This window comes from Astyanax mexicanus, chromosome 12 (assembly GCF_023375975.1).
Source record: "Astyanax mexicanus isolate ESR-SI-001 chromosome 12, AstMex3_surface, whole genome shotgun sequence".
NCBI lineage: Eukaryota > Metazoa > Chordata > Actinopteri > Characiformes > Acestrorhamphidae > Astyanax > Astyanax mexicanus.
The window spans coordinates 29,031,423-29,056,596 of NC_064419.1; the positions used below are offsets into that span (position 1 = coordinate 29,031,423).

A 25,174-nucleotide genomic window follows, 5' to 3' on the forward strand; every position below is an offset into this window, starting at 1 on the left:
CTAAAATCCTGTCTTTTTTTTTTAAATATGAATATTTGATTTTACTTTAACGCTGTTGAGAGATTAATGTAGCTAATGTTACTGAACACATAGCTAAGCTAACACATAGCTAAGCTAAAATATGTTAAACCTTTTAGACCTAAATAAAAAAAATAATTGAAATTATATTTTCTGCTTCTAATGCACACAAGTGTGATAAATATTGTGATAAAAAAATAAAAATAATAAAAGTGTTCTTAATCACATATAAGTATTAAAATAAGCTCTTTTAATTTGGCTCTCCCAGTGCAGTGGGCAGGGCTAAGCTATTGTTTCATTGGCTTCATGTTTTTCATATTCTGATTAACAAAATGTCAACCTTCTCAAAAGGTCTTAGTGTTATGTGCACCAAAACATTTGAAAAAAAAAAAAATAAGAAAGAAAATACATTTTGTCCATTGTAATGGACTCAGTGTCTGAAAGGGTTATATAATTTGAAAAATCTAACAAACGACAAATGGCTGTTTTGTTGTGAGGTAAAGTTTGGACACTCCCTAAGTTACATGTATTACTATTTAAATATTTAAATTAATAATGTATTGTATACAATGTAATGTTTATGAATATTTAAAAATATTAACAAACTCACCTCAATGTTACTTTTGAAAACCGAATATACTGTTTGGTGTTTTTTTTAGCAAAAGTCATAAAAGCCATCGTTATTTCGGTTTCCAAACATTTCAAAATAAAAGTCTTTGTTTAGCCTAGGCGATAGCGTTTTATAGCTCAAATGCGCCGAAAATAAACCCGGCAGCATAATAAAATTATAATTTTATGAGAGTTGCAGCGACAACGCTATGAACACTTAGTTATAAAGGCATGCATCATATCTTAATAAAATAGAGTGTACTGGCCTATTCATCTTCTATCAGTGATAACTCTATAGCTGTCCGCGCTGTTTCAGAACGGGGAATTGGCGCTACCTGGAACACAAGCGCCGGCTTTCAGCACGCCAATCGTGTCACTCCTCTTCCAACGCCGCTTCCATTTCTCTCCAATCAGCTCACGGCACAGCGTCCATTTCTTACCAATGAAATCTACTCCTCGTTTATCCCGTCCATTTCTTACCAATCAAACCCCCTGGTGTGTCTCCATTTCTTGCCAATCAAATCGCAGCGCTTGCCCGATGCTCTGTCCATTTTTAACCAATTAAATGTTTCTCCACCGCGGGCCTTCCATTTCTGACCAATCAAAATCCTCGCCACCTTAAAGCGTGGCTTAAAGAGATACACTCTTTAAAAAATTACACTCTTTGATTTTGAGTGTGAATTCAAACGAATTCCTTTGAAATTCAATTCATAATTTAAGTCTGGTTAGTAAAAAAAATACATATTATAAAAACCACCTTCAAGTATATAAAATATTGTGGCGTCTGTTATACTATATAAAATATTGTGGTATCTGTTATACTATATAAAATATAGAGGTACACCTGTTATACTATGTAAAATATTGTGGCATCTTTTTTACTATATATATATATTGTGGCATCTGTTATACTATATAAAATATAGTGGTACATGTGTTATACTATGTAAAATAAATGCTGGTATACCTGTTATAATATATAAAATATTGAGATATACCTTTAATACTATATAAAATATTGTGGCATCTGTTACACTATATAAAATATTATGTTATCTGTTATACTATATAAAATATAGTGGTACATGTGTTATACTATATAAAATATAGTGGTAAACCTGTTATACTATATAAAATATTGTGGCCTCTGTTATACTGTATAAAATATAGTGGTACACCTGTTATACTATATAAAATATTGTGGCCTCTGTTATACTGTATAAAATATAGTGGTACACCTGTTATACTATATAAAATATAGTGGTACACGTGTTATACTATATAAAATATTGTGGCCTCTGTTATACTGTATAAAATATAGTGGTACACGTGTTATACTATATAAAATATAGTGGTACACCTGTTATACTATATAAAATATAGTGGTACACCTGTTACACTATATAAAATATTATGGTATCTGTTATACTATATAAAATATAGTGGTACACCTGTTATACTATATTAAATTATTGTGGCATCTGTTATACTATATAAAATATAGTGGTACACCTGTTACACTATATAAAATATTGTGGCGTCTGTTATACTATATAAAATATTGTGGTATACATGTTATACTATGTAAAATATTGTGGCATCTTTTTTACTATATAAATATTGTGGCATCTGTTATAGTATATAAAATATAGTGGTACACGTGTTATACTTTGTAAAATATTGTGGTATACCTGTTTTACTATGTAAAATAAATGCTGGTATACCTGTCATACTATAAAAAATATTGAGATATACCTTTAATACTATATAAAATTGTGTGGTATACCTTTAATACTATATAAAATATTGTGGCATCTGTTATACTATATAAAATATTGTGGTATCTGTTATACTATATAAAATATAGTGGTATCTGTTATACTATATAAAATATAGTGGTAAACCTGTTATACTATATAAAATATTGTGATATAACTTTAATACTGTATAAAATATTGTGGTATACCTTTAATAGTATATAAAATATTCTGGTATCTACAATATTGTGGTATACATTTTATACTATGTAAAATATTTTGGTATACCTGTTATAATATATAGAACACTGTGGTATACATATTATACTATGTAACAATTTGTGATAAGCCTTTTATAGTACATAAAATGTATTTTTTTTTTCACATAATTTAGAGATTAACAGTAAATTAAGATTAGTGTATAGAAAAACGTGTTTAAATGCCTCAAAATTTCAGTAGATTTTAGGTACATTTAAAATCTAAGCTGCTGTTCTTTGATAGCACACCGGGATTTGAACTCGCGACCTTTGTATCTGCCCCGATCTTCCCTTTAGCTCAGAAAATGACAATAATAATATAAAAAGAAACATATTCAACGAAATAAACACTGCAGTTCTTTAAAAGAGGCAGAACCATTTCATTTTTCAGTTTTTGCTCGATGGTTAACTTTTCTTTTTCTCGCTTTCTTTCCTTTTCCCTTCTCCCCCCTTCTTCCCTCCATTTTTTCTTCTTCCCACGGCAAAGCAGACTATTGTTCCCCAGCTTTGGCGCAAATGGTAGAGCGCTCGCTTAGCATGCGAGAGGTAGCGGGATCGATGCCCGCATTCTCCAAGAATCTTTTCACTCTTCAACTTAAATAAAATATATATTATATATTTTTTACAAAGCATTCTTAAACAACGTACAGTATAATAAGTTGTTTTAGTACCGAAATAATATATAATGTACATATGTTAAAAATGTAATATGCCAGTCCAAGGCATTCTTGCACAGGGCAAGTAAGATAAGTATACTAACTACTTCTTTTTTTATACACAAAACAACCCGAAAAAAAGACGTTCTTGCAAGAAAATACTTTATTCATCCTGCATGTTTAACTATGAAATCACACAGGCTGAATATGCTTTTTAAATTAAGTATTTAGCCTTTGTTAAGGATAAGAAGAACTGTACAAGTGCTGAGAATCAAACTGTGTACAACGCTGCCTCCTGCTGGGTACATTTTATAAATACATGTATAAAACATTGTTGCTCATCGTCATTTCTACAATATAGTAGAGTCTACAACCGAGTAAAAACTACACAAGGCTTTTATAACCCATTTATAATACTTGCATAATCATCCAGATACCATATCTGATGCTCAATATACAAAATGTAGCAGTGTGTGCATCAGTTTCATTGCCAGTTACATTTCCACATCTTCACAAAAGGCTTTAAAAGATGTCTCCCATGTCTACAGGATGGATGAATTTTGCATTGTTTAGATAATGGCTCTTGGATATTGTCATATAGTGTCATAAACTCTAATTGAGGGTTCCTCTGCAGTTCTCTGCTCCACACAAACAGGGGATCTTCTCGTCCTCGATGGGAAACTTGTAATCGTACGTGATCTCTTCGTTGATGCCGATCTGCTGGCGTGAATAGATGACTATTTTCTTTTTAGCTTCAACTGTGATGACTTTAGCATAGCAGTTTGGCTGAAAGAAGGAAAAAAGGAAATGAGAGACAATCAGTCTCTGATTAGAAACAACACTTACATTCTAACTGGCCAAAAACTAAGGCTACGTTCACATTATAAGCCACATTGCTTAAATCAGATTTCTTCCTCAGTTCAGATTTGGTTATCTTGATGGTTCACACATTCACAAAGGTAAGTTATCTGTATCTGTGTGCAATGTGAACAAATCTGTCCCTAAAACACCTTACATGTGCACATTACGTGTATAAATGTCGCCTTCTTCACCAACAACTAAAAAAAACGTCATATTGGAGAGACAACTCGTAGCTTCATAAAGGTGAAATGAATGCATTAGCAGCTCATTTGTTAACATCTTTTTCTCGAGTGGAGAGTAAAGAGCTGGTCTGAAGTACATGCTCAGGTCCAGGAGGAGAAAAAAGGCCAGACGGTTTGCTTTTGCTGTTTTTGCAGCTATAGTTGCACAGCTGCACCAAGAGATGGGTGGATATGAGAGAGAAGCACATTACATTACATTACATTACATTACATTTGGCAGACGCTTTTGTCCAAAGCGACTTACAATAGTCAAGTACAATGTAAAATAATTTTAAAGGTAAAACATCTTTGGATAGGGATAAAAGGAGGTCAAAGGGGAATAATAGGATAGAGGAGTGAAGGAGGGGAAGAAGGAAATGAGGTTAGAAGTAGTTAGTGTGTTAGAGGTGTTAAGAGAGTAAGTGCTCTTTGAAGAGCTCTGTCTTCAGGAGTTTCTTAAAGATAGCGAGAGATTCTCCTGATCTGGTAGTGGAAGGTAGTTTGTTCCACCATTGGGGAACTCTGTATGAGAACAGTCTGGATTGCTTTGTGTGAATGTTTGGCAAAGCGAGGCGACGTTCATTGGAGGAGCGCAGCGGCCAGGAGGTAGCGTAAGCCTTCAGGAGCGAGTGCAGGTAGGAAGGTGCCTGTTCTGTCATCACCTTGTAGGCGATTGTAAGAGCTTTGAATTTGATGCGAGCATCAACTGGTAGCCAATGGAGCTCAATGAGCAGCGGGGTGACATGAGACCGTTTTGGCTGGTTGAAGACCAGACGTGCTGCTGCGTTCTGGATCATCTGGAGTGGTTTTACTACACAGGCCGGGAGGCCAGTTAGCAGGGCATTGCAGTAGTCGAGGCGTGAGATGACGACCGCTTGCACCAGGAGTTGGGTGGCCTGTTGCGTCAAGAACGGTCTAATTTTTCGGATGTTATAGAGCGCAAAGCGGCAGGACCGAGCAACTGAGGCCACATGGTGCGTGAAGGAGAGTTGGTCATCAACCACATCAAGCACATAGCGCATGCGTAAAAGCAAAAAGACACATGAATTCCTATATGACCATTCACATTCATATTGCATGCCCATGGATCTGATACGTATCCACATACCTCAGACCACATATGAAAGTGACTTAAATCTGATTTGAAAAACTCTGATTTGGCACGTTTACACAGCCATGAAAAAATCAGATCTGAGCCACACTGAGCAAAAAATCAGATTTAAGTCACTTCAGCCTGGTAATGTAAACGTAGGCTTATTGCCACTGATGACTAAATCGACATTCTGCTGACTGAAACCAATAAAATCCTCCAACAAAGCAGCTTATACTTACATTACAGCTGTGGTTTATGAACCTGGCCAAATTGCCACATTTTGTAGCATCGATGATGGTATCTTGGTCGACTCTAAACAGGTAGCTGCTACCGATGCCCTCCTGCTCATATCGTCTCTCACGCATGTCTGCTATTTCCTGGACACGAGATGGAAACAACATCAGATGAAGAAACAGCTAATTTCTGTTTATATATCACAAACAAGAGAAGACAAATATGCTTAAATTGCAGGATTATTATTTTTTAGCTATTAACAATATTATTTTTACTTATTTAATAACTACTAAAAAAATTGTTCAATGAAAATAAAACAAAATGTCCAGAACAGTGTCTCATTAGGACAAGAAAAATGTGTTCTTAACTTTGAATAGAAGTCAAATATTAACAAAAAATACATTTTAGAGCATTTCTATTGTTCTTTTCATCAATAATTATTTATACAGTGTACATAACGACTACAAGACGTCAAAAGATGGTAAAAATAAAAAAATAAAAAATGCGGTGCATGTCTTTAACTGGACAAAAGTGATAAGTTGTGTAAATTTGAGGAGATTAGTTTTAGAATTTCACAGACTTGTTGGTATACTTTCAGACGGGACAATTCTTAACACATAAATTTTAATCATAGAAATTTTTCTTCATTCATCACATTGAATCTTCCGTATGAGTTTATGGCTGGTCACAACTGCAAATAAAAATAGCATTTTTCAGATAATAACATTTAATCAGATAAAATAACCCAACAAGCTATTTAAATAGTTAAATTCAGAACACATTCTATCTTTGTACCAGGTTCAGTGGTTGAATACCAGAATTTTGAAGCCTCAAAAAAATGTTTTATAATGTGTTTTATAATGTGTATCTAACCTGTCGTATGCTCTGGCCCACATATTCGATTACCATCTCATCTGCAGCGATTGGCTCTTCAGCAAACAGCCCCCAGTCATGAATATGACTCCTGCTGAAGCGCAGCTTCTTCTTCCGGAACTGCAAAAGCCAACAGTGATCACACATTTAATTGAACATAATACTTTGGAGAGGGGACAAAATTATCACCACAGTGATGTATTACAATATACTTCCCATAAACCAAGACTCTCCCCACAAGTGTGTCCTTCTTTTATTTAATTTTATTTTAAATAACTTCCCCATGATAACACACCCTAGTAGAACAGTGTAAACAGCTTAGTAGAAAAAGGGCAATCTTTAAACTTATCACTGTTTGTGTATTTCTGAAGAGCTCTGAATGCTCAGTCCTAGCTGCTGTTAAAACTCAGTGTTGTATTTGGCAGCAGCACCTTGAGCTGGTTGAACTTGAGAAGATCGCTGTCACAGCTGAAAGATGACAGTAGGCGGCGCTGTTCTGCACGGAAATCCGATCCAGACCGTGATGACGATGGAAGCTGGGAAACCAAAATAAAAGGAAAAAGCATTCACATAAATCTTCACTCATATCTTATGACATTCTTTCTATGTACTGCACCACTTCAGGAATCAATGTCTCTGATTTTGCTATTTATAGGTATATGTTTAAGTTAAAAGAACATTGTTGTTTTATTCTATAAACTACGGACAACATTTCTCCCAAATTCCAAATAAAAAAAATATATCGTCATTTAGAGCATTTTTTTGCAGAATATGAGAAATGGCTGAAATAAAAAAAGGAGCTTTCAGACCTCAAATAATGCAAAGAAAACAAGTTCAGATTAATTAAGTTTTAAGACAAGTTTTAAGTTTTAATCAATATTTGGTGGAATATTACTGGATTTTAATCACAGTTTTCATGCATCTTGGCATTTTCTCCTCCACCAGTCTTACACAATGTTTTTACGTGACTTTATGCCACTCCTATATATGTATAGGGAAAGAGACAGATAAAGAGCGAGAGACTTTTTGTTTATAATAGACTTCTTTCTTTAACAACAGAATAAGAGTCACCATCTAAATCTTATCAAGTAATTATCTTTCTTAAAATGTTATAATTCAGTAAAGTATAATTCAGGAACTGTCAGTCTAGAAAAGTTTACAGTTTGTTTCTCTCACCTGAGTGTCCTGTGGAGGTTCCTCTGCGGGGGGGTGTGTGTGACGAAGGTATCGCAGCTTGTCCCGTTTGCTGATTTTATAATATCCTTCTGTCCGTGCACTTCCAGTGTAGTGATACCGAATTCCTTCCCTCCACACATTTTCCTCAGGAACACTGCTGGGTAAGGAAAAGTCAAGGAGCAGAAACCCTCACAAAGTTCATTTTGGCTTACAAGTGTTCATTTAAAAACAGCGAGATTATATTTTCTGAAATGTTGTTATGGACTATGGTGGGTTTCTGGCCAATAATGCTTGTGCATTATTAATGTCTAATGTCTTTTTTTTTTATTAATGGCTTTAAATGTCTACAATATTTAATAGTACTACTGCTACTACTACTAATATTAATAATATCGATAATAATTCTTATGTATGCTAGTGCTATAAACACATTTTTGTGTTTTGCTCTTCTTCTTGCTTTTAAACAATGTTCTAAAATCACTATTACATAGTGGAATAGTAAAACTTCAAGTCATTTGTGGTATATGTAGAAAGGTTATGCAATTGTTGCTTGCACCACTAGGTGGCACTGTATATTTTAAGTTACCCTGAAGTACAACTAGGCAGGGGGCAGTAGAACAAATCTTATTGAAGACAGGATGTCTGCCATTTCTGCTCTGTAAAGAATTCTCTAAATAAACAGTTAGTACCTTCATCTGAGTTTTCATTTATTGTTATAAGAAGACATTATAACACATTATATTTGGTAAGAGTTCCAGATCTTTCCAATTAAAGTATTTTAATAAAAACAGCTGAAATCACTACAGCTGGAGCTGAAGACAGTATTTTGTTATAAAGGCTTAAAACCTGAGGGGTGAAATGTGATACTCTACTAATTATCTAATATCAAACTTTACAAGCCTCAAACAATGAAAATCAAAATCACTTGAAAAGAGACATATGAGTACCAGAAAAAAAAAACAAAAAGTAATATAACGTTGTCTTCAGATGTATGGAGTTATGGAGGTTGGAGGCATGCAGTGGAAACTAGTTTGACATGTTTAATGTTTACATTTTTGAATTAGAATTTTTTGCTGAATTATTTATATAGCTAAACTGAGGGGCAACATAGGAACATATTCTGTAATTTGCACCCTCAGTCAGAATAAAAGCACACTGTATCTGTTTAAAAAGACAATGTCATATCAGTAAAACTGTCATAATTTGTTATAAATATTGGATGTTAACATGTTATTAAATGTAACATTTTATAAGCTATTGTTTATAAGAGTTACATTTAATAAAGAAATGCATAACTAAAATTAGACAAAAATGATAAGCTTTTATTTGGCTCTAAAAAAACTAGACTAAAACAAACAATAAAATGACTAAAATGTGACTAAACTAATATACAATTTATTCAAAAAACTAAAAATAATACCAAATAAAAATGTTTAGGTAAGGATATGAGGGTGATGAACCCAGTGTGTGTTGCTCAGCCAGTGACTGCTGTCCTGCAGCAGCATTCTCTCATACGAGGCCCGCAGGTGACCGATCTCCTCCACATTCACCCCTCTGGCCCAGACAGCATTAAGGACCAGTTTTTCTCTCCGCTGAGAGCGTGGAGCAAAGCGTCGCCAGCAGTGTGGAGGTCTGTGTGACCACCGTCTCCTTTTTCTCCACCTGTCCAGTGACTCTGAAAGTGTGTGGTTCTCCATTCCCCTTCCCTCAAGCCTGTTCTCCACTCTGTTCTCCAGCCCCTGTAGTTAGAAATGTTATTGTGACATGTTATATGTTACATATAAATCACTCAATTCATGCTGTATCATTAAAAAAATATATAATTCAGGCTAGGAGTGGGTGATATGGCCCTAAAATAGTATCAAAATATTTCAGGGTATTTTTACTATAATGATAATTATTGGAATATGATGTGACAAAAAATCATATAAAGATTTAATTTTGAGGATATACTACAGCAAAAAAATATTATGTTAAATTATTTTAAACATTCAGTTACAAACATTACTAAACATAACTAAACAAAAAACCTACCACAAAATTAAAGTGCAGAATATGTAGTACTAGAGCCAGAAAAGATATTGGTATTTTATCTTATCATGATTTTTTTTTACCATATTGACAAAAGTCATATCGATGATATCACCAGTACTTAAAGGACACTGTACCAAACTGTACATTTCATTTAAATTTTAATCTTTCAGCAAAGACTAAATAAGAATCACTGTAGTGTTCCTAAAAAATCATTTAAATAGCAGAATAGCAGAATCTGCCACTGCTGATGCATTTTGTCTGCATGTCAAAATATTATAAATACTGTGTACCGTAAAAATGTATTTAATTATTGTATTACAGCTCTGTCAGTCTGTGATTACATGGATTTTTTTTTCTACTGTTTATATCAGTATCAGAATTGTATTGTATCAACTAAATATATCAAAGGAATATATCATCCAACCCTATGTAGAACATACATATAAACTGCAAATATAAACAATTATCTAAAATACTCTCAAAGCTTTGCAGTAAATAGCAAAAAAAAAAAAAAATAGACTGCTTTTAAGATAGAATATTACTATTACTATTACTACTACACGTTACAAGGCTGTTTATTGGCAAGAATTTGGGAATACAATATGCATTTCAATATAGGAATTACGATTCAATATATCTATTATAAATAATATAATCCAATGTAAACTAGGCAGTGTAATAAAATTGCTTTTACCTAATTTTAGGACATTTTAGAAGTATAAAAAACACTATTATATTTATTAAATCTTTATATGTAAACTAATCATTTTACAAACACTGTGTTTGTAAAAATGTATACCTTATTCTAAAACAAAATGTTAATGTTGTGGCACTTTAATATGAATTTTTTTACTATAACTTTACAATTATAAGAATATTATTGCATACATACATATATGAAATGGCACAACCCTATCCCAGACCAGCTATACAGTGTGGAATGCCTTCAGATTTTTGGGATAAGTGGTAGAACTCAGCCCTTACCTGTAGTGGCCTTTTGCTCTGGGTCTCTGTTCGTTCCCCATGAATTCGCTCATTACGACCTGGAGCTTCAGGATCCCAGGATGATTTAGAGATCACCTTCTTAGCTGGTGTGCAAGACAAGTCATCCACATTTTGCCTGAATCTGTTTTTCTGCAAGAAGATCATTCTCCTTTTGTGCTGGAGTCGTTCTTTTCTCTTTCTGAGACGTGACTCGTCCAAAGTTCTGATCCGATCGGTGGAGAAATTAAGCTGCTCTTGTGTGAAGTCTCGATCCGTTACAAAATCTGGGGGCTTCTGTACAGGACTGGGTGTCTCTGAAGCTGAGGATTCAGAGGAGCTTGGAGAATATCTGGAGCTCCAGCCAGGATTCTGATTATAACACTGTTCTCTATGGTGAATGCTTACATCACCGTTATCTGACAGCGGTGAAGAAGGGCTGATGTCTCTTCCTGGAGTTCTAGGGACCCCGTTACCAGCACAGGGAGATGAGGAGGTGAAGGATGGGGAGAAGGGGCCATGCATCACCACCCTTAGTAGTGCATCTTGTGAGTGCACTGCTGTTGCGGTTCTCTGCGATGAATGTTCTCGCCTGGTATTCCTGCCAGGCGTTTTGGGCGTTTCCTCATAGGCGGGGTATGAGGAGGGTAAGGGGGGAGGAGAGAAGTAAACAGGAGGTGAAGGAAAGCGATGAAGGCCGGTAGGTGAAGGTGGAGGAGGTAGAGGTGTAGGAGGACAAGGTGATAGAGCTGGAGTTTCAGCCTCCATCTCTATCCCTCCACCTGGGGTATGGGGCAGTTCCTCCTCCGTAGCTGGAGGAGGTGAATGTCTGTGTCGAAGCTCCAGCTCAGGGTCGCTCTCGGACATGGAGCCAGTAGGTGTGGGGGGTCTAAGGTTGCCCGAATCCTCTAGTGTTTCTATGGCATCTCCCTGATCCTCTAATTCAGTCTCTGATTGGGTCTCCAATTCTTCATCTGTGAATTTGAAAAGCAAACATTTTTTTTCAATTAGGCAAAATGTTTTTTTTTTTTTTTTATCAATGGTCATCACTCTTACGGTATTTCTGAACACAGCCTTAATGCAAATCACTTTCAGGAACACAGCAGGATAAGGATTGCTATTTATATATAGCAATATACTGTTTTGTTTCAAATGCATTGAAACATGTAATATAAACTCCCTAAAACTCCATATTGCTAATCAAATGAACAGGGTAAACCTGTGATAAAGAATATTGATTGTCCAGCTCTGTGAAACTGACACCAATATATCCATAATTCCTGGTATTTGCTTATTTATTTGCTATTCAGTAACACAGATGCAGTGAAGTATAATAGAGAATTGTCTTGCAATGTATTGAGTATCACAGAAACACAGTGTCCCATGATTCCCACCCTAGTGCAGAGACAACTGGACAAATGTTACTTTTATGGAAGCATAATCATAAGAAAGCGATATAAGAAAATTCCTGAACACAAACACCATCAATAAATAGTAATCTTGCCTCAATTATTAAACAAAATCATCAACTTTATCAATACTTTGTCCACTACTGCTGCTACTTTGTCCAACTTTTCATGCCACTACATTAGTAATAGTATGTCAAAAAGCATGTGACACCACATTTGTCTAGTCTATTTAAAGCCTGTTCTAAATTACTCATCTCCTTAACAATCTGGTTACTTCTCAGTGGAGCACACTTGTTGAGCTGAACTGACTGTGCCATCTCTATAATTCAGCTAAGGTCACTGCCTCAATATGCCTTTCCAGTTACTCCACACAGGTGGGCTGTTTTTGGTGGGTTTTTCAGGGCTAAGAATACTTTGTGTACATAATTGTGTCAGAGGTTTTGATCACTGGGATGTTGTAACATACAGTTTACATACAATTTTAATGCATATGTTGTCTAAGTGTCAGCTCAAACTGATTTCTAAAAATATATTTCAAAAACTAGGGACTTTAAAATAATATATATTTTATTATTGGCCCTCTCTTCCCCAAAAATATACAGATCTTGAAAAATAAGAGAAAAGGGTTTCTTTAATTTTATCAAATTAAAAACCTCTTGACTATAATCAAGAGGAAGATGGATGATCACAAGCCATCAAACCAAGATGAACTGCTTGAATTTTTGCACCAGGTGTGGCATAAAGCTATCCAAAAGCTGTGTGTAAGACTGGTGGAGGAGAACATGTCAAGATGCATTAAAACTGTGATTAAAAGCCAGGGTTATTTCACCAAATATTGATTTATGAACTCTCAAAACTTTATTAATATAACTTGTTTTCTTTGCATTATTTGAGGTCTCAAAGCTCTGCATCTTTTTTGTCGTTTCAGCCATTTCTCATTTTCTGCTCTAAATAATTTTACTCAAAGATTTACCTATAAATAGCAAAATCAGAGAAACTGATTCAGAAACTGAAGTGGTCTCTTATTTTTTTTTCCAGAGCTGTATATCAAAAAAATCTATTGCTTTTTACTTGGTGAGGAAATGCATGGCACAGATGATGTAACACAGTTTTGGTATACAGTTTACATGTTTACCTGCTTTTATTCTATTAGTCTTTAATATCAGACTTTTCAGAGTCCACATGGTTTAAGCCTAGTCATGGACTACACAACATTTTAAATTAAACTTTTCCATTGAAAGGAAAATATAGTCTACCATCAGACTTAATCCCTGCCCAGGAATCTGATCCAAAAACATAATTTCATTCACTCTCATAATGATGAGAATGTCCTAAACATAGACTATCAACTACATTCATCTATATTAAAAAAGTTTGTTAATCAGAGTGATGTGTACCAGAAGATAATGCTTTATAAGATGGAGAAGGTGGGCACGGGAGCTCCAGTTCCTCAGCTGAAGACAGCAGTGCAGGATCCTGCAGCTCTAGTTTGTTAGACAGATGCTGTGTGACGGGATCCTGATAGCCATAGCCATGCAGAAACACTCTGACCCTCAGCTCTTCCTCTGCATCAGCACCTGCAAGAACAGACCAACAAACCTCATGACTAAAATCAACTCAACTCTAAAGACTACGCAGATGCAGTGATCACTTCAGTGACTGTATAATAAATACAGTGACTGTATAATACGTAGAGTAACTGTATATAATATGTATGTAAGTATATTTAATGCGTCAGTTGAAAAAACATGTAACTATATGTTTTAGGTTCTGAATCTTATTTTTATGCTTATCTATGTAGTCCTACAAAGCTGCAATCAATAGTTTTTGATTCAATCTTATCTGAGCTTGGTGTTAGGATCTTCAGTACACAAAGAAATTGTGTACTGGCCTCTTCCCTGAGAGGCCCCTGACTACATATAACTATGTTAATTAAATTATTGAGTGTTATCCCTCTGTGATTGTACACTCTTTTAAAGGTCTCCCAATTAAATTACAATTTAGTAAATGTTTTTAAAATGTAATAAATTATACTATTCTACTTCCATAACATACAGTATTTAAGTTTTTAATTATTAGGGGTGTCTCTAAATCCTCGATTCGATTTTCTTTTCTTTTTTTTTTACAGCAGAGAGGCCTATGCCAGTTTTAGATTAGTCTATGGTCAGTCATTGGTTTGATTCATCCAATTTACAATATCTTATTTCAAATGGTGGGCTTGATATAAGTGATGCAAAGTGATACAAGTGATCTGTAATACACCACATTAGGCACTAATGGTCAAATTTAAATAATTTAATTAAGATATATATGTAATGCCTCTAGTGGCTTTTTGGTAGCAGCAGTGTGCACTATTAAAACAGCAATTGTGCAACATAAAATAAATAATAAAAAAATACAGGAACAGTCATGTACAAAATAATAGAACAATTAGAGCCTTAACAAACTGAACTCTATCCTACTATAACAGTTAAACATGAAAAATAAGACTCGGTCCCTGAGAATTACAAGTTTTTTTCTTTCATAAACATATATTATTAACTTATCGAAAATATCGAAATTGTGACACCCCTATTAATTATCCTGTGTGTTTACTGTAACGCGGTTAACTGCTGAATCTCACCTAGTAGTGAATGATCTTCATCACTGGACAGTGGTGCAGATGGGGTCAGAGGGGGATCCAGCTCCTCCTCCCAGGAGATCACAGATGCAGCAGCAGGAGTGTGAGCAACTTCCATAACTTCCTTATACTCAGCATCCTCCTCATCTGATGATATCCAGATCTCCTCCACCACTCTCTGTTCAGCAGGCCTTTCAGCAACAGCGCATTCTTCATCATCATCCTCTTCCTCAGAGGACTCAGAGCACTGACTCTCTTCAGAGGAGTCAAAGTCAGATCTTGAAGAGACTGCAGAATCGTAATCCCGGTCTGAGGAGAATAAGGGCTCCGAGTGCAAGCTGGAAGATGCAAGGCTGATCACCTCTGAAACAAAATTTTAAAAAGTTAAGATGTTTTGAGATGTTTCTGTAATACATTTACTAAGGACAAAGCTCTCTAATTTCCATGGCTTTGATGCAGTTTTCATGATTTAAGGGAACTATTCAAAGCAATATAAAATCTAACATGTCAACTAAAATTCAAGTTAATTAAAACAAATCACTTATTTAGTCAAGTCTTCAACTGAATACATTTATAACTACATATTATTCATATAGTAGATCAACATTTGTGTAAGAAATGACTTCTTTGACACCTTCAGACTGATTTTCATCCTCTTGCACACTTGAAGGCCTCTTGAATTTTCTTTCATCTTCATCCTCCACATCATCATCCTAACAGGCAAGCAGAGAAAGCTTAGTTTTTAAATTACAAGTACTATTTATTTCACCATCTGTAAAATCTATAGCGCTATTGGGACTGGTTAATGGTGGATTTTTTTGTAATTTACACTTAGACAAGAACTGATTTTTAATCTATTATGAACTAAATTAATGAATTAATTAATTAATAAAGTAAAATGTGAATAGTTTTTTGGGTGACAACCAGTGATGTCAGTAACGCATTACTTAGTGACGCGTTACTCTAATCTGACCCTTTTTTTCAGTAACGAGTAATCTAACTATTACTATTTCCAATCCAGTAATCAGATTAAAGTTACTTATCCAAGTCACTGTGCGTTACTCTCTCTCTCTCTTCACCTCACACACTCACACACACACAGCCACCGTGATCCCTTCCTCATCCCCCCCTCCGCTCTCCCCCACATGCCCCTCGCTTTATCCCCTGTCTCTCTCTCTCTCGCGCTCTCTCTTTTATTTTTATAAAAAAAAAACTTATTTTTTCAGGAAATAGTTCAACTTTAAATGTCTAGAGATACATTGTTGCTGTTAAAAATGCATTTTCCAATAAAGGGAGTATTGGCAAAACTGGTTATAATGTTTATGTTAAGGCGGCGGGAGGTGGTGTCTGCAGCTGCTGAAAGTAACTAATAAAGTAACTTGTAAAGTAACTTAGTTACTTTTAAAATCAAGTAATCCATAAAGTAACTTAGTTACTTTTAAAATCAAGTAATCCATAAAGTAACTTAGTTACTTTTTAAAGGAGTAATCAGTAATCAGTAATCGGATTACTTTTTCAAAGTAACTATACCATCACTGGTGACAACAATAACCATACACTGACTAGTTTCTTTTAACATTTTAACAATAACTGCAGAGTGATTTGATTTCAATACGAATCTAAGCTTTAATTTACAGTGTGTGTTTTACAGCCTTACAATAATGTCCATAGACTGAATACAAACCAGTATGAATTTTGAAGCTTTACAGAGTGTGAGTTTTTTTAATCTGACTATAATAACCATAGACTGATTATAATCCAGTATGAATCTGCAGTGTTTGTATGTTTTTACAATCTAACAATAATAACTGTAGAGCACTTTCAATCCAGTATGAATCTAAAGCTTTTGTTTACAGTATGTATTTTTTACAGTCCAATAATAATAATAACAACCATAGACTGATTATAATCCAGTATGAATCTGCAATGTGTGTAGTTTCTTTTTTCCAATTTATAATAATACCTGTAGAGCAATTATAATCCAGTATGAATCTGCAGTGTGTACTTCTTTTTTTCACAATCTAACAATTATACCTGTAGTAGTAATAATAAAAATCCATAATAAGTATAATCCAGTATGGGTTTGTATATTTCACAGATAGTTAATATTCAGATTCAAAGCAATTATAAATTTCACTTAAACATCCTCTAATTAAGCTAACCTAATTAACTACATTACTACTTAAAATAAAGTCTACAGATTTGGTTGGACAGTGTCCAGATCCTGGCAGTGATACCTCATCTTCAACTGAAAGCTTGTTTTTTTCATTCTCTTCTTTTTCAGACTCTGAATCTTCCAACTTGTCCATCTCTCCCTCCTCCTCTTCATCACTATCCAGTTCCAGAGGCCTGGCATGCCGCCGTTTTACCACAGAGAGGTCAGCTGTGTTCTGGGGCTCATCCGCTGCTTTATCCTCCAGGTGTGTGTCCTGCTCTACTTCTAAACACAACATTGAATGCACAGTTACAATTTAGACTCATCTTAGTGCCAATGTAAATTTAAAATTCACACTAATTAGAAAGCTGAAATAAAAAGCAGTGATGGGTGCAACTAAAGATGAACACACCCTCTCTTAATTTTTATATAACTTTTTACTAAATAATTTTGCTTTATGAGCTTTGCTCCCTTTTTAACACTCAAAGTAAAATTAGTAACACCATCACTAGCGTTGGGTATACACTGTATGCAGAGGTGGAATGTAATGAATTACATTTACTCAAGTTACTCTAATTGAGTAGATTTTATGAGTAATTTGTCATTTTTAAAGTAGTTTTTAAAATAGGTAATTTTGCTTTACTTTTAAATTTTGACATAAGTAATTTTCTTTGCTACATTGGAAAACTCACAATTACTGAGTAAAAATTAAATGCTGGGAAAAAAAAAAAAAATTGTCTGAATTAAAAAAAAAAACAATATTGCACGGATGCTCGAGCGTGGAGTAACGAGGAAAAAACGTCCTCATGTAATGCAAAATGTGCCCCGCCGGACAGAGCTGTCAGCTTTCAAAACTTCCACATCAAACCTGCGAAAGCATGTGGTGGTGAGTATTTTTATCATTAAACAATCTGCTTAAATGTTAAAAAAAATAAATAAATAACAGGTAAATAACAGTTAAAGCACAGCCATGGCAAGTTAAAAAATAATAATGAACTGTAAAACTATAAAATTACAGTTTTATGGTTTGGTCTGAACAAATACTGCCTGAAATATCCAAATTATTATGTGGAATTAATAGTCCATTAAAACCTTTTTGCATCAAATAAAAAGTAAGTAACTATGTAACTTTTACTCAAAGTACATTTTAAATTGAGTGCTTTTTACTTTTACACAAGTAGATTTTTAGATGTGTACTTTTACTTTTACACAAGTAGAATTTTAGCAAAGTAAAGGTACATTTACTTAGTTATAATTTTTCAGTACTTTTTCCACCTCTGACTGTGTGACAAGTTTTTGAACCCTTCTCTAATTTTACAACATAAAATAAAAAAGGTACCATGGATGACCCTATAAAAAAAGCAGAAAAAATATTAGAAAATCAGGTCATCCTTAACAGGTAATTAACCTAACAAAAGAATTGTTGCGCAGACTGGCTAGAGCTGATCATGTCTTCTGAGCTGGACAACAAGCTGAAAACAGGATACTACTGACGTAGTCATATTGATTGATTCCATCCAATTGCATTGAAACAACCTATTGATTTACATGTCATATAAGTAAAACTGTTTGAATAAAGTCTGTGTTTGTAAGGAAAGGAGACGTGGAGGTTCCTCGAACCCCGCGCCTTGCTTTTCGTTTTTCTCTCTCTCTCTCTCTCTTTCTCTCTTTCTCTGGGTTCAGAAAGAGTTAACCTGTCGAGGTATAATTAGTGTTGAACTGTTGATGTACTTTCACTCTCTTCTAATATATCTCTTCATTCATGTTTCTTTCTCATATCTATAATGCTGAAATAATATAAAGTAAGATTAAAGTTCTGAACTTTGACAGAGTGGTCATCTTTTCATGTTCTGAGATTGTATGACTGAGAGAGCTCACATCCAAGTTTTACTTGATTTTTGATCTTTTTAAAGAAATAAAATTACAGCCTGAAATTCACTGCAGCGCTGCATTTAGGTGTAATAGGAGGAATAGCGGTGCTTTCGTGTCTGTGCCGGGCTCCTCTGAGCTTAAACCAGATCTAAGTTTTCCGAGGCGGCCGTAACCAACGCTCGCAAGAACTGCGACCTGCTTTCCGACCTTTAGTTCTAACAGTTCTACAAGGACTACTGGTTCATTCTTACATAACATTCTCACAACATACAGACACTCTGGCAGAAGCTGGAAAGAGACCGAATATGTCTGTGAAAGCCAAAAAACGAGAAAGAGAAACTAATCCGCCTGAAACATTTATTACACTCTGCAACTGTAGGGGGAGCCCACGAGCACAAAATCTAAATCCTACCTAGTGGAGCTTTAAGTCATGCTATCATAAATTACTCCACAGTAGACACATAGGCAAGTACTGTATGTAAACTTTTACAATAAGGATGCAGGCCACTGTCTACATGAATGCATGCCCAAATAGCAAGCTGATCTCAAGCCTTGGGTTTTAAGAGCTGGTGCTACAAACAGATAGAGCTTAAAGGAACTGACCTTCATCCTCAGAGACTCCAGGTGAAGGGGGACGGGTCCTTTTAGCCTCTACAGAGTCCTCCACCAAGGATTCCTTCCGCTTCACCTAAATATACAAAGGTTGTATATATGTATAAATGACCGAATACATTTTGCTGAAGCAGTTACATAATATACAACATATAACAATATCATAACTCTTTCCAAAGTGGCAACTTTAAAGAAGGAGGGGAAACACTCTCAACTTTCTACAAAAACAAAAGTCAAGACAACTATATGTATTATATTTTCGTACTATAGGGCGCACTTAAAACCTTTAACTGTCCCAAAAATCATCAGTGCACCTTATAATCCAGTACGCCTAATGTACAAAGGTTGTAAGAAGCAGTAAAGCTACTTCACTGAAGTACTGTAGCCTACTGCTAATCCTGGCTAGCACTGCTGGAGCAGCATTAGCATTAGCCACTAACCTTGCTAAGCGTTAGCTCTTTCGCCGAGGTGAGTATATCAGACGGTAGACTGCATGCTTACTGTGTTAAAACAAACTACGTGGGACAAACCACTAGCTAATAGTGGAAATCTGAAAATCTGAAAATTTTTTCACCCAAATAAATAGTTTTCAGGAGGGAAACCTGTGTAGATTAATTTCGGTGCTTGTTTGATCGTAAAATAAAAAACTTAAATAGGCCCCCACCACTACCACCCAGCGGCAAGTCCTGCTGAATTAGAAGAAAAAACATGGCGACACCCCTCTTCCTTAACAGTGTCTGTAATGTGCCTTATAATCTGGTGCGCCTTATGTATGAAAATAGACATTTATTGACAATGCGCCTTATAATCAAGTGCGCCTTATAGTGCGAAAAATATGGTACACCTTTGGTATGGTATGGTATTTGGCCTCAGCCTTTAACCTATGACACAGTGAAAAGAGCAGTTGCCAAACTCCTAATATTGCCTTTCCAAAAATGAAAAATAACAAAAATTGGAGGGACATTAAACAATATACTATTTGTCCAATTGTTTGTGAACAAGTTAGCTTAAACCATAATTTGAGAAAGGGATATAATGCCACCCCGCAGCATTGAGCTTTGGAGCAGAGGAACTGTGTCCTCCGGAATGATAGTTTTCAACTCAGCAAGTTTGTGCTAAGGCAGGTGGTCATTATCCAGTATCCTGACTTTACTAATGCTCATGAGTAAATCCTCACACCAATGCTTCATAACCTAGTAAAAAGCCTTCCCTTAGAAATTGTATCTCCAACAGGAATTTTAAAGCATTAAATTTGCACTGCATGATGGGAAATATACTGCATTTACAGTGAAGTAGATGGGACCTGTGACTTTATTACCTTGAAGGAGGGCAGTTTGAGAGTTGATCGAAGGCCCAATCCCAGTCCTGTACCCAGTGCTGCACTCTCCGGTCCTGTGCCCTCCACAGGATGCCATGGCTTTGGAACCTCTTTACTCTCTCCAGCCTTCACAGGAGTCACAGGTACCTAGAGGTACACAGGGATCAATAATCACATTTCCATGTATTCTTTACTTTACAGAAAGCAATCCTCAAAATAAAAATAATTATAAATATTTAAAAAAAGACTATTAGTAAAATCCATGAAATAACATTTTTAAATTTAAGGACATTTTCTGTAATTATCTGTCAAGTATTGTGAAAATGGAATGTTCCCATGACTCTTTGGGATTTGTTTGTAATTTGTTTTTAGTAAAAAAAAAACTAAGTTTAGCAGTAGTCATTGTGTGATATTTTGGTGATGTTGGCTGAATGTTTTTGGGTAGTTCTATGTAATCACCATCATGATAGAAACTTAGTTCAGACTAAGCTTTTTGGGGATGTGTCAGTACGAAGTGCCTCCTTTTTAGATGCCCCATATAAAAACAGCCTGTTGTTTTAGTAGAAGAAGAATAGCAGAGGTAATTTGTTTATTTGGAACAATTTTGACCTTTGGGCTTTTTGATCTAACAGGAGTTCTCTGTAAAAAAAAAAAACCTTTTTACTGGCAGCGGAGAGCACCAGAAAAATATTTAAATGGTAATTCACAATTTTTATAGATAATTTACAGGTAACCGATGCTGTAGAAAGATGTTATGTATGAAGTGTATGTTATGTATGTGTTTATCCTATTTGTCTACTCCTCTTTTGTTATCTGAACACCACAAAGCTCAGAGAAAGAACAGGACCTTGAGAAGGTCATTGTAATTGTAATTTAAGACTTGTTTTTTGTCCATATCTAAGCTATCCTAGGAGACACAGCAGTGCTTCCTGGGGTTGAGTAACTGGGTGTACAGATAATTCGCGATGATTCAAGGTTGTGGATTTGTGAGGATTATACGGAAAGAAGAGTATAACAACATTGTGGATATATGAAGGATCATTACATGTCCAAAATATTATGTAGCTCTTCTTATAGCTTGGTGCCAGATACCATAGCACATCTTCAGAGGTCTTGTGGAGTCTAGGAACCTATAAAAGTTGTTAAATGTTTTTCTGTTTTTGTTTTTTATATATTTTTGTTGTATTTGAGATTTTTTGGCTTTTAACTGTTGCAGCTACATTTAGCAATAACATAAAAGCAAATAACATTTATATTAAAATATATTCAGGGGCAGGGCACATATTTTATACTATAAATAAAAGTGGAATTTGTAACTTAAATTGTCTGACTGCAGCAAATCCCTTTTCTAAACAAAGATCTTTTCAGTAATGCTCTTAAATCCCTAATTCAATCCAATTGTAGTTTACTAGTTCTTCCACAAAGTAGAGGAAGTAGCATTGAAGAAGTAGAATAAATCCACCTGTGAGTGCAATTAACAAAATGCTGCTCCTCACTAAAGGGGTGTGACGAGATATTGTGGCATGTGATCTCGTGAGATTAAAACGTGACAATATTTTTCGTCAAGCTTAAACCTGTCTCGCAGGAAAAAAACAGTTTACCGTGGACTTTTTAAGAGGGATCTGGCAACACAGTAGCAATAGCAGCGAGTGTGGTGGCTGAGCAGTGAGAGTGGCTCTCAGCAGAAGAGGATAATTCAGGCATTTGCATAGAAGATACCAACTGCTCCTCCTGGCTTCTTTTTCAGCCAACCTCACTACTGCTAAAGCTGAATTTTATCACAATAAATTCTGCTCTCTCACAGACTCCCGGAAACTATTTGCTACATTTAAATTACTACTCAACCCTCCGCTTCCTCCTCCGGCTACATGCCTTACGGCTGAAACACTTGCCTCATTCTTTACTGGCAAAGTGGCGGCCATCAGCAACCAGTTTACTGATGCACAATGTAGCAGTCCTACTGCATCCTCTACTGCCCGGTGTCCCTCCACCGAAGGCGTTGCTTTCTCCTCGTTCACTCCTCTCACTGAGAACGAGACACTGGCTCTCCTAACACGTAGCCGTCCTACTACGTGTCCGCTTGGCCCAATTCCTTCAAACCTACTGCAAACTATCGCACCTGCAATCATTCCGGCTATCACTCACACAATCAATGGCTCTTTAACTTCTGGTGTATTCCCGACTGCTTTCAAACAAGCACATGTGACACCACTGCTTAAAAAGCCTTCTCTCAACCCCGCCCAGGTTGACAACTACAGACCGGTCTCACTGCTACCCTTTCTCTCTAAAACACTAGAAAGAGCAGTTCTAAATCAGGTCTCTGGCTTCCTCTCCCAGAATGGCCTTCTGGACCAGAACCAATCTGGGTTCAAAAAAGGACACTCTACCGAGACGGCTCTGTTGTCTGTGACTGAAGCGTTGAAAACTGCCAGAGCTGCAGGTCAGTCCTCAGTGCTCAGCTGTTCTCAGCCCGCTCTTTATCCACTGGGGTTCCCCAAGGTTCAGTACTGGGACCCCTTCTGTTCTCCATTTACACCACCTCTCTTGGTCAGGTTGTCCGCTCACACGGATTTTCCTACCATTGCTTTGGTGATGACACCCAGCTATACCTGTCTTTCTCACCTGAAGATCACTCAATCTCTGCACGGATATCGCAGTGTCTCTCTGACATATCCTCATGGATGAAGGAGCATCACCTTCAATTAAATCTCTCAAAGACTGAACTTCTGGTTATACCAGCAAAACCATCTTTTCAACACAACTTCTCTATAAGTATCGACTCTCTCTCTCTCTCACCGACAAAGGTTGCTAGGAACCTGGGTGTTCTGGTTGATGACCAACTCTCCTTCACGCACCATGTGGCCTCAGTTGCTCGGTCCTGCGGCTTTGCGCTCTATAACATCCGAAAAATTAGACCGTTCTTGACGCAACAGGCCACCCAACTCCTGGTGCAAGCGGTCGTCATCTCACGCCTCGACTACTGCAATGCCCTGCTAACTGGCCTCCCGGCCTGTGTAGTAAAACCACTCCAGATGATCCAGAACGCAGCAGCACGTCTGGTCTTCAACCAGCCAAAACGGGCACATGTCACCCCGCTGCTCATTGAGCTCCATTGGCTACCAGTTGATGCTCGCATCAAACTCAAAGCTCTTACAATCGCCTACAAGGTGATGACAGAACAGGCTCCTTCCTACCTGCACTCGCTCCTGAAGGCTTACGCTACCTCCCGGCCGCTGCGCTCCTCCAATGAACGTCGCCTCGCTTTGCCAAACAAACATTCACACAAAGCAATCCAGACTGTTCTCATACAGAGTTCCCCAATGGTGGCTGGTTCCCCACTTACTCTCTTAACACCTCTAACACACTAACTACTTCTAACCTCATTTCCTTCTTCCTCTCCTTCACTCCTCTATCCTATTATTCCCCTTTGACCTCCTTTTATCCCAATCCAAAGATGTTTTACCTTTAAACTTATTTTACATTGTACTTGACTATTGTAAGTCGCTTTGGACAAAAGCGTCTGCCAAATGTAATGTAATGTAATGTAAAAAGATGCTTCTGCTACTTTTAAGATGTATGTCTGGCTGCATTTTGGCTCCAGTGGAAACAATAGATGGTAACAGAGTGAACAACAAGACTACTAGTATTAATCCTTTAGCTCTGTACTGTATTTAAAAAAATTGTTCTGTCTCTGTTTGCACTTCAAGCATAGTCTTAATACGACTGGTTGTAGTTATACATAGTTAAATTACAAGAGATTTAGGAAAAAAAACACAAACTTACTATGACTGGTTGTGGTTTGCACTATATAAGACCTAGAAAAGTTTTATTTTTATTTTTTATTCTTATTTTTATTTCTATTTCTTATAAAATCAGTGTGTGAGAGAAACCAGTCTGTTAGATTTGCGTTATATGATTTTGTCAAATAAAACTCTAGTTTTCAAGCAATTTTTATTTTTGATGTTTTCTTCAAAATTTTATTTTTAAATCTCGTCTTGTCTCGTTTTCGTGAACCTAGTATCATGTCTCGTCACATCTCGTAATATTACACCCCTACTAAATAAGTAAATTTTTTTGGACATCGGTACAATTACTCAAATATACTGAATAGATACTGCTTTACTTTTGGTTATGTCCACACCAGCTAGACAGCTATATGCATGCACACCATAAGAAAAATAAATGTATGTACACGAAAAAATAGAAGCATTTTGGGATTTGTAGTAAGTACAGATGTTAAAAGCACAAATTCAGTTTTCTAATAAATTGTTTTGTTTTTGATTTTTTTATTCTGTGTATCTGTGCGTATTTGGTGTTTATATCTGCTCTTATTCCTCAATTCAGTGATTTTTATATCATGTCATGGAAATCATAGGGCCCTAAAAGTCCAAGCCCTACACATGCCTCCCTTTTTCAAG

The 25,174-nt window shown here is 36.0% G+C and overlaps 1 protein-coding gene across 1 annotated transcript in view; it reads right to left on the minus strand.

The window, feature by feature from the left end:
• Window positions 1-3,442: 3,442 nt before the first annotated feature.
• setd1bb (SET domain containing 1B, histone lysine methyltransferase b) overlaps window positions 3,443-25,174 on the minus strand; it is a 30,719-nt gene continuing 8,987 nt past the window's right edge. The window contains exons 8-20 of the mRNA XM_022670521.2: window positions 20,757-20,903; window positions 19,430-19,514; window positions 17,037-17,239; window positions 15,434-15,512; window positions 14,803-15,162; window positions 13,577-13,756; window positions 10,774-11,744; window positions 9,203-9,494; window positions 7,756-7,916; window positions 7,011-7,115; window positions 6,580-6,699; window positions 5,712-5,849; window positions 3,443-4,083 (exon numbers count right to left, since the gene is read on the minus strand). Of these exons, the coding sequence (XP_022526242.2) occupies window positions 3,910-4,083; window positions 5,712-5,849; window positions 6,580-6,699; window positions 7,011-7,115; window positions 7,756-7,916; window positions 9,203-9,494; window positions 10,774-11,744; window positions 13,577-13,756; window positions 14,803-15,162; window positions 15,434-15,512; window positions 17,037-17,239; window positions 19,430-19,514; window positions 20,757-20,903 (3,015 nt within the window). The 3' untranslated portion in view covers window positions 3,443-3,909. The remainder of the gene's footprint in view (window positions 4,084-5,711; window positions 5,850-6,579; window positions 6,700-7,010; window positions 7,116-7,755; window positions 7,917-9,202; window positions 9,495-10,773; window positions 11,745-13,576; window positions 13,757-14,802; window positions 15,163-15,433; window positions 15,513-17,036; window positions 17,240-19,429; window positions 19,515-20,756; window positions 20,904-25,174) is intronic.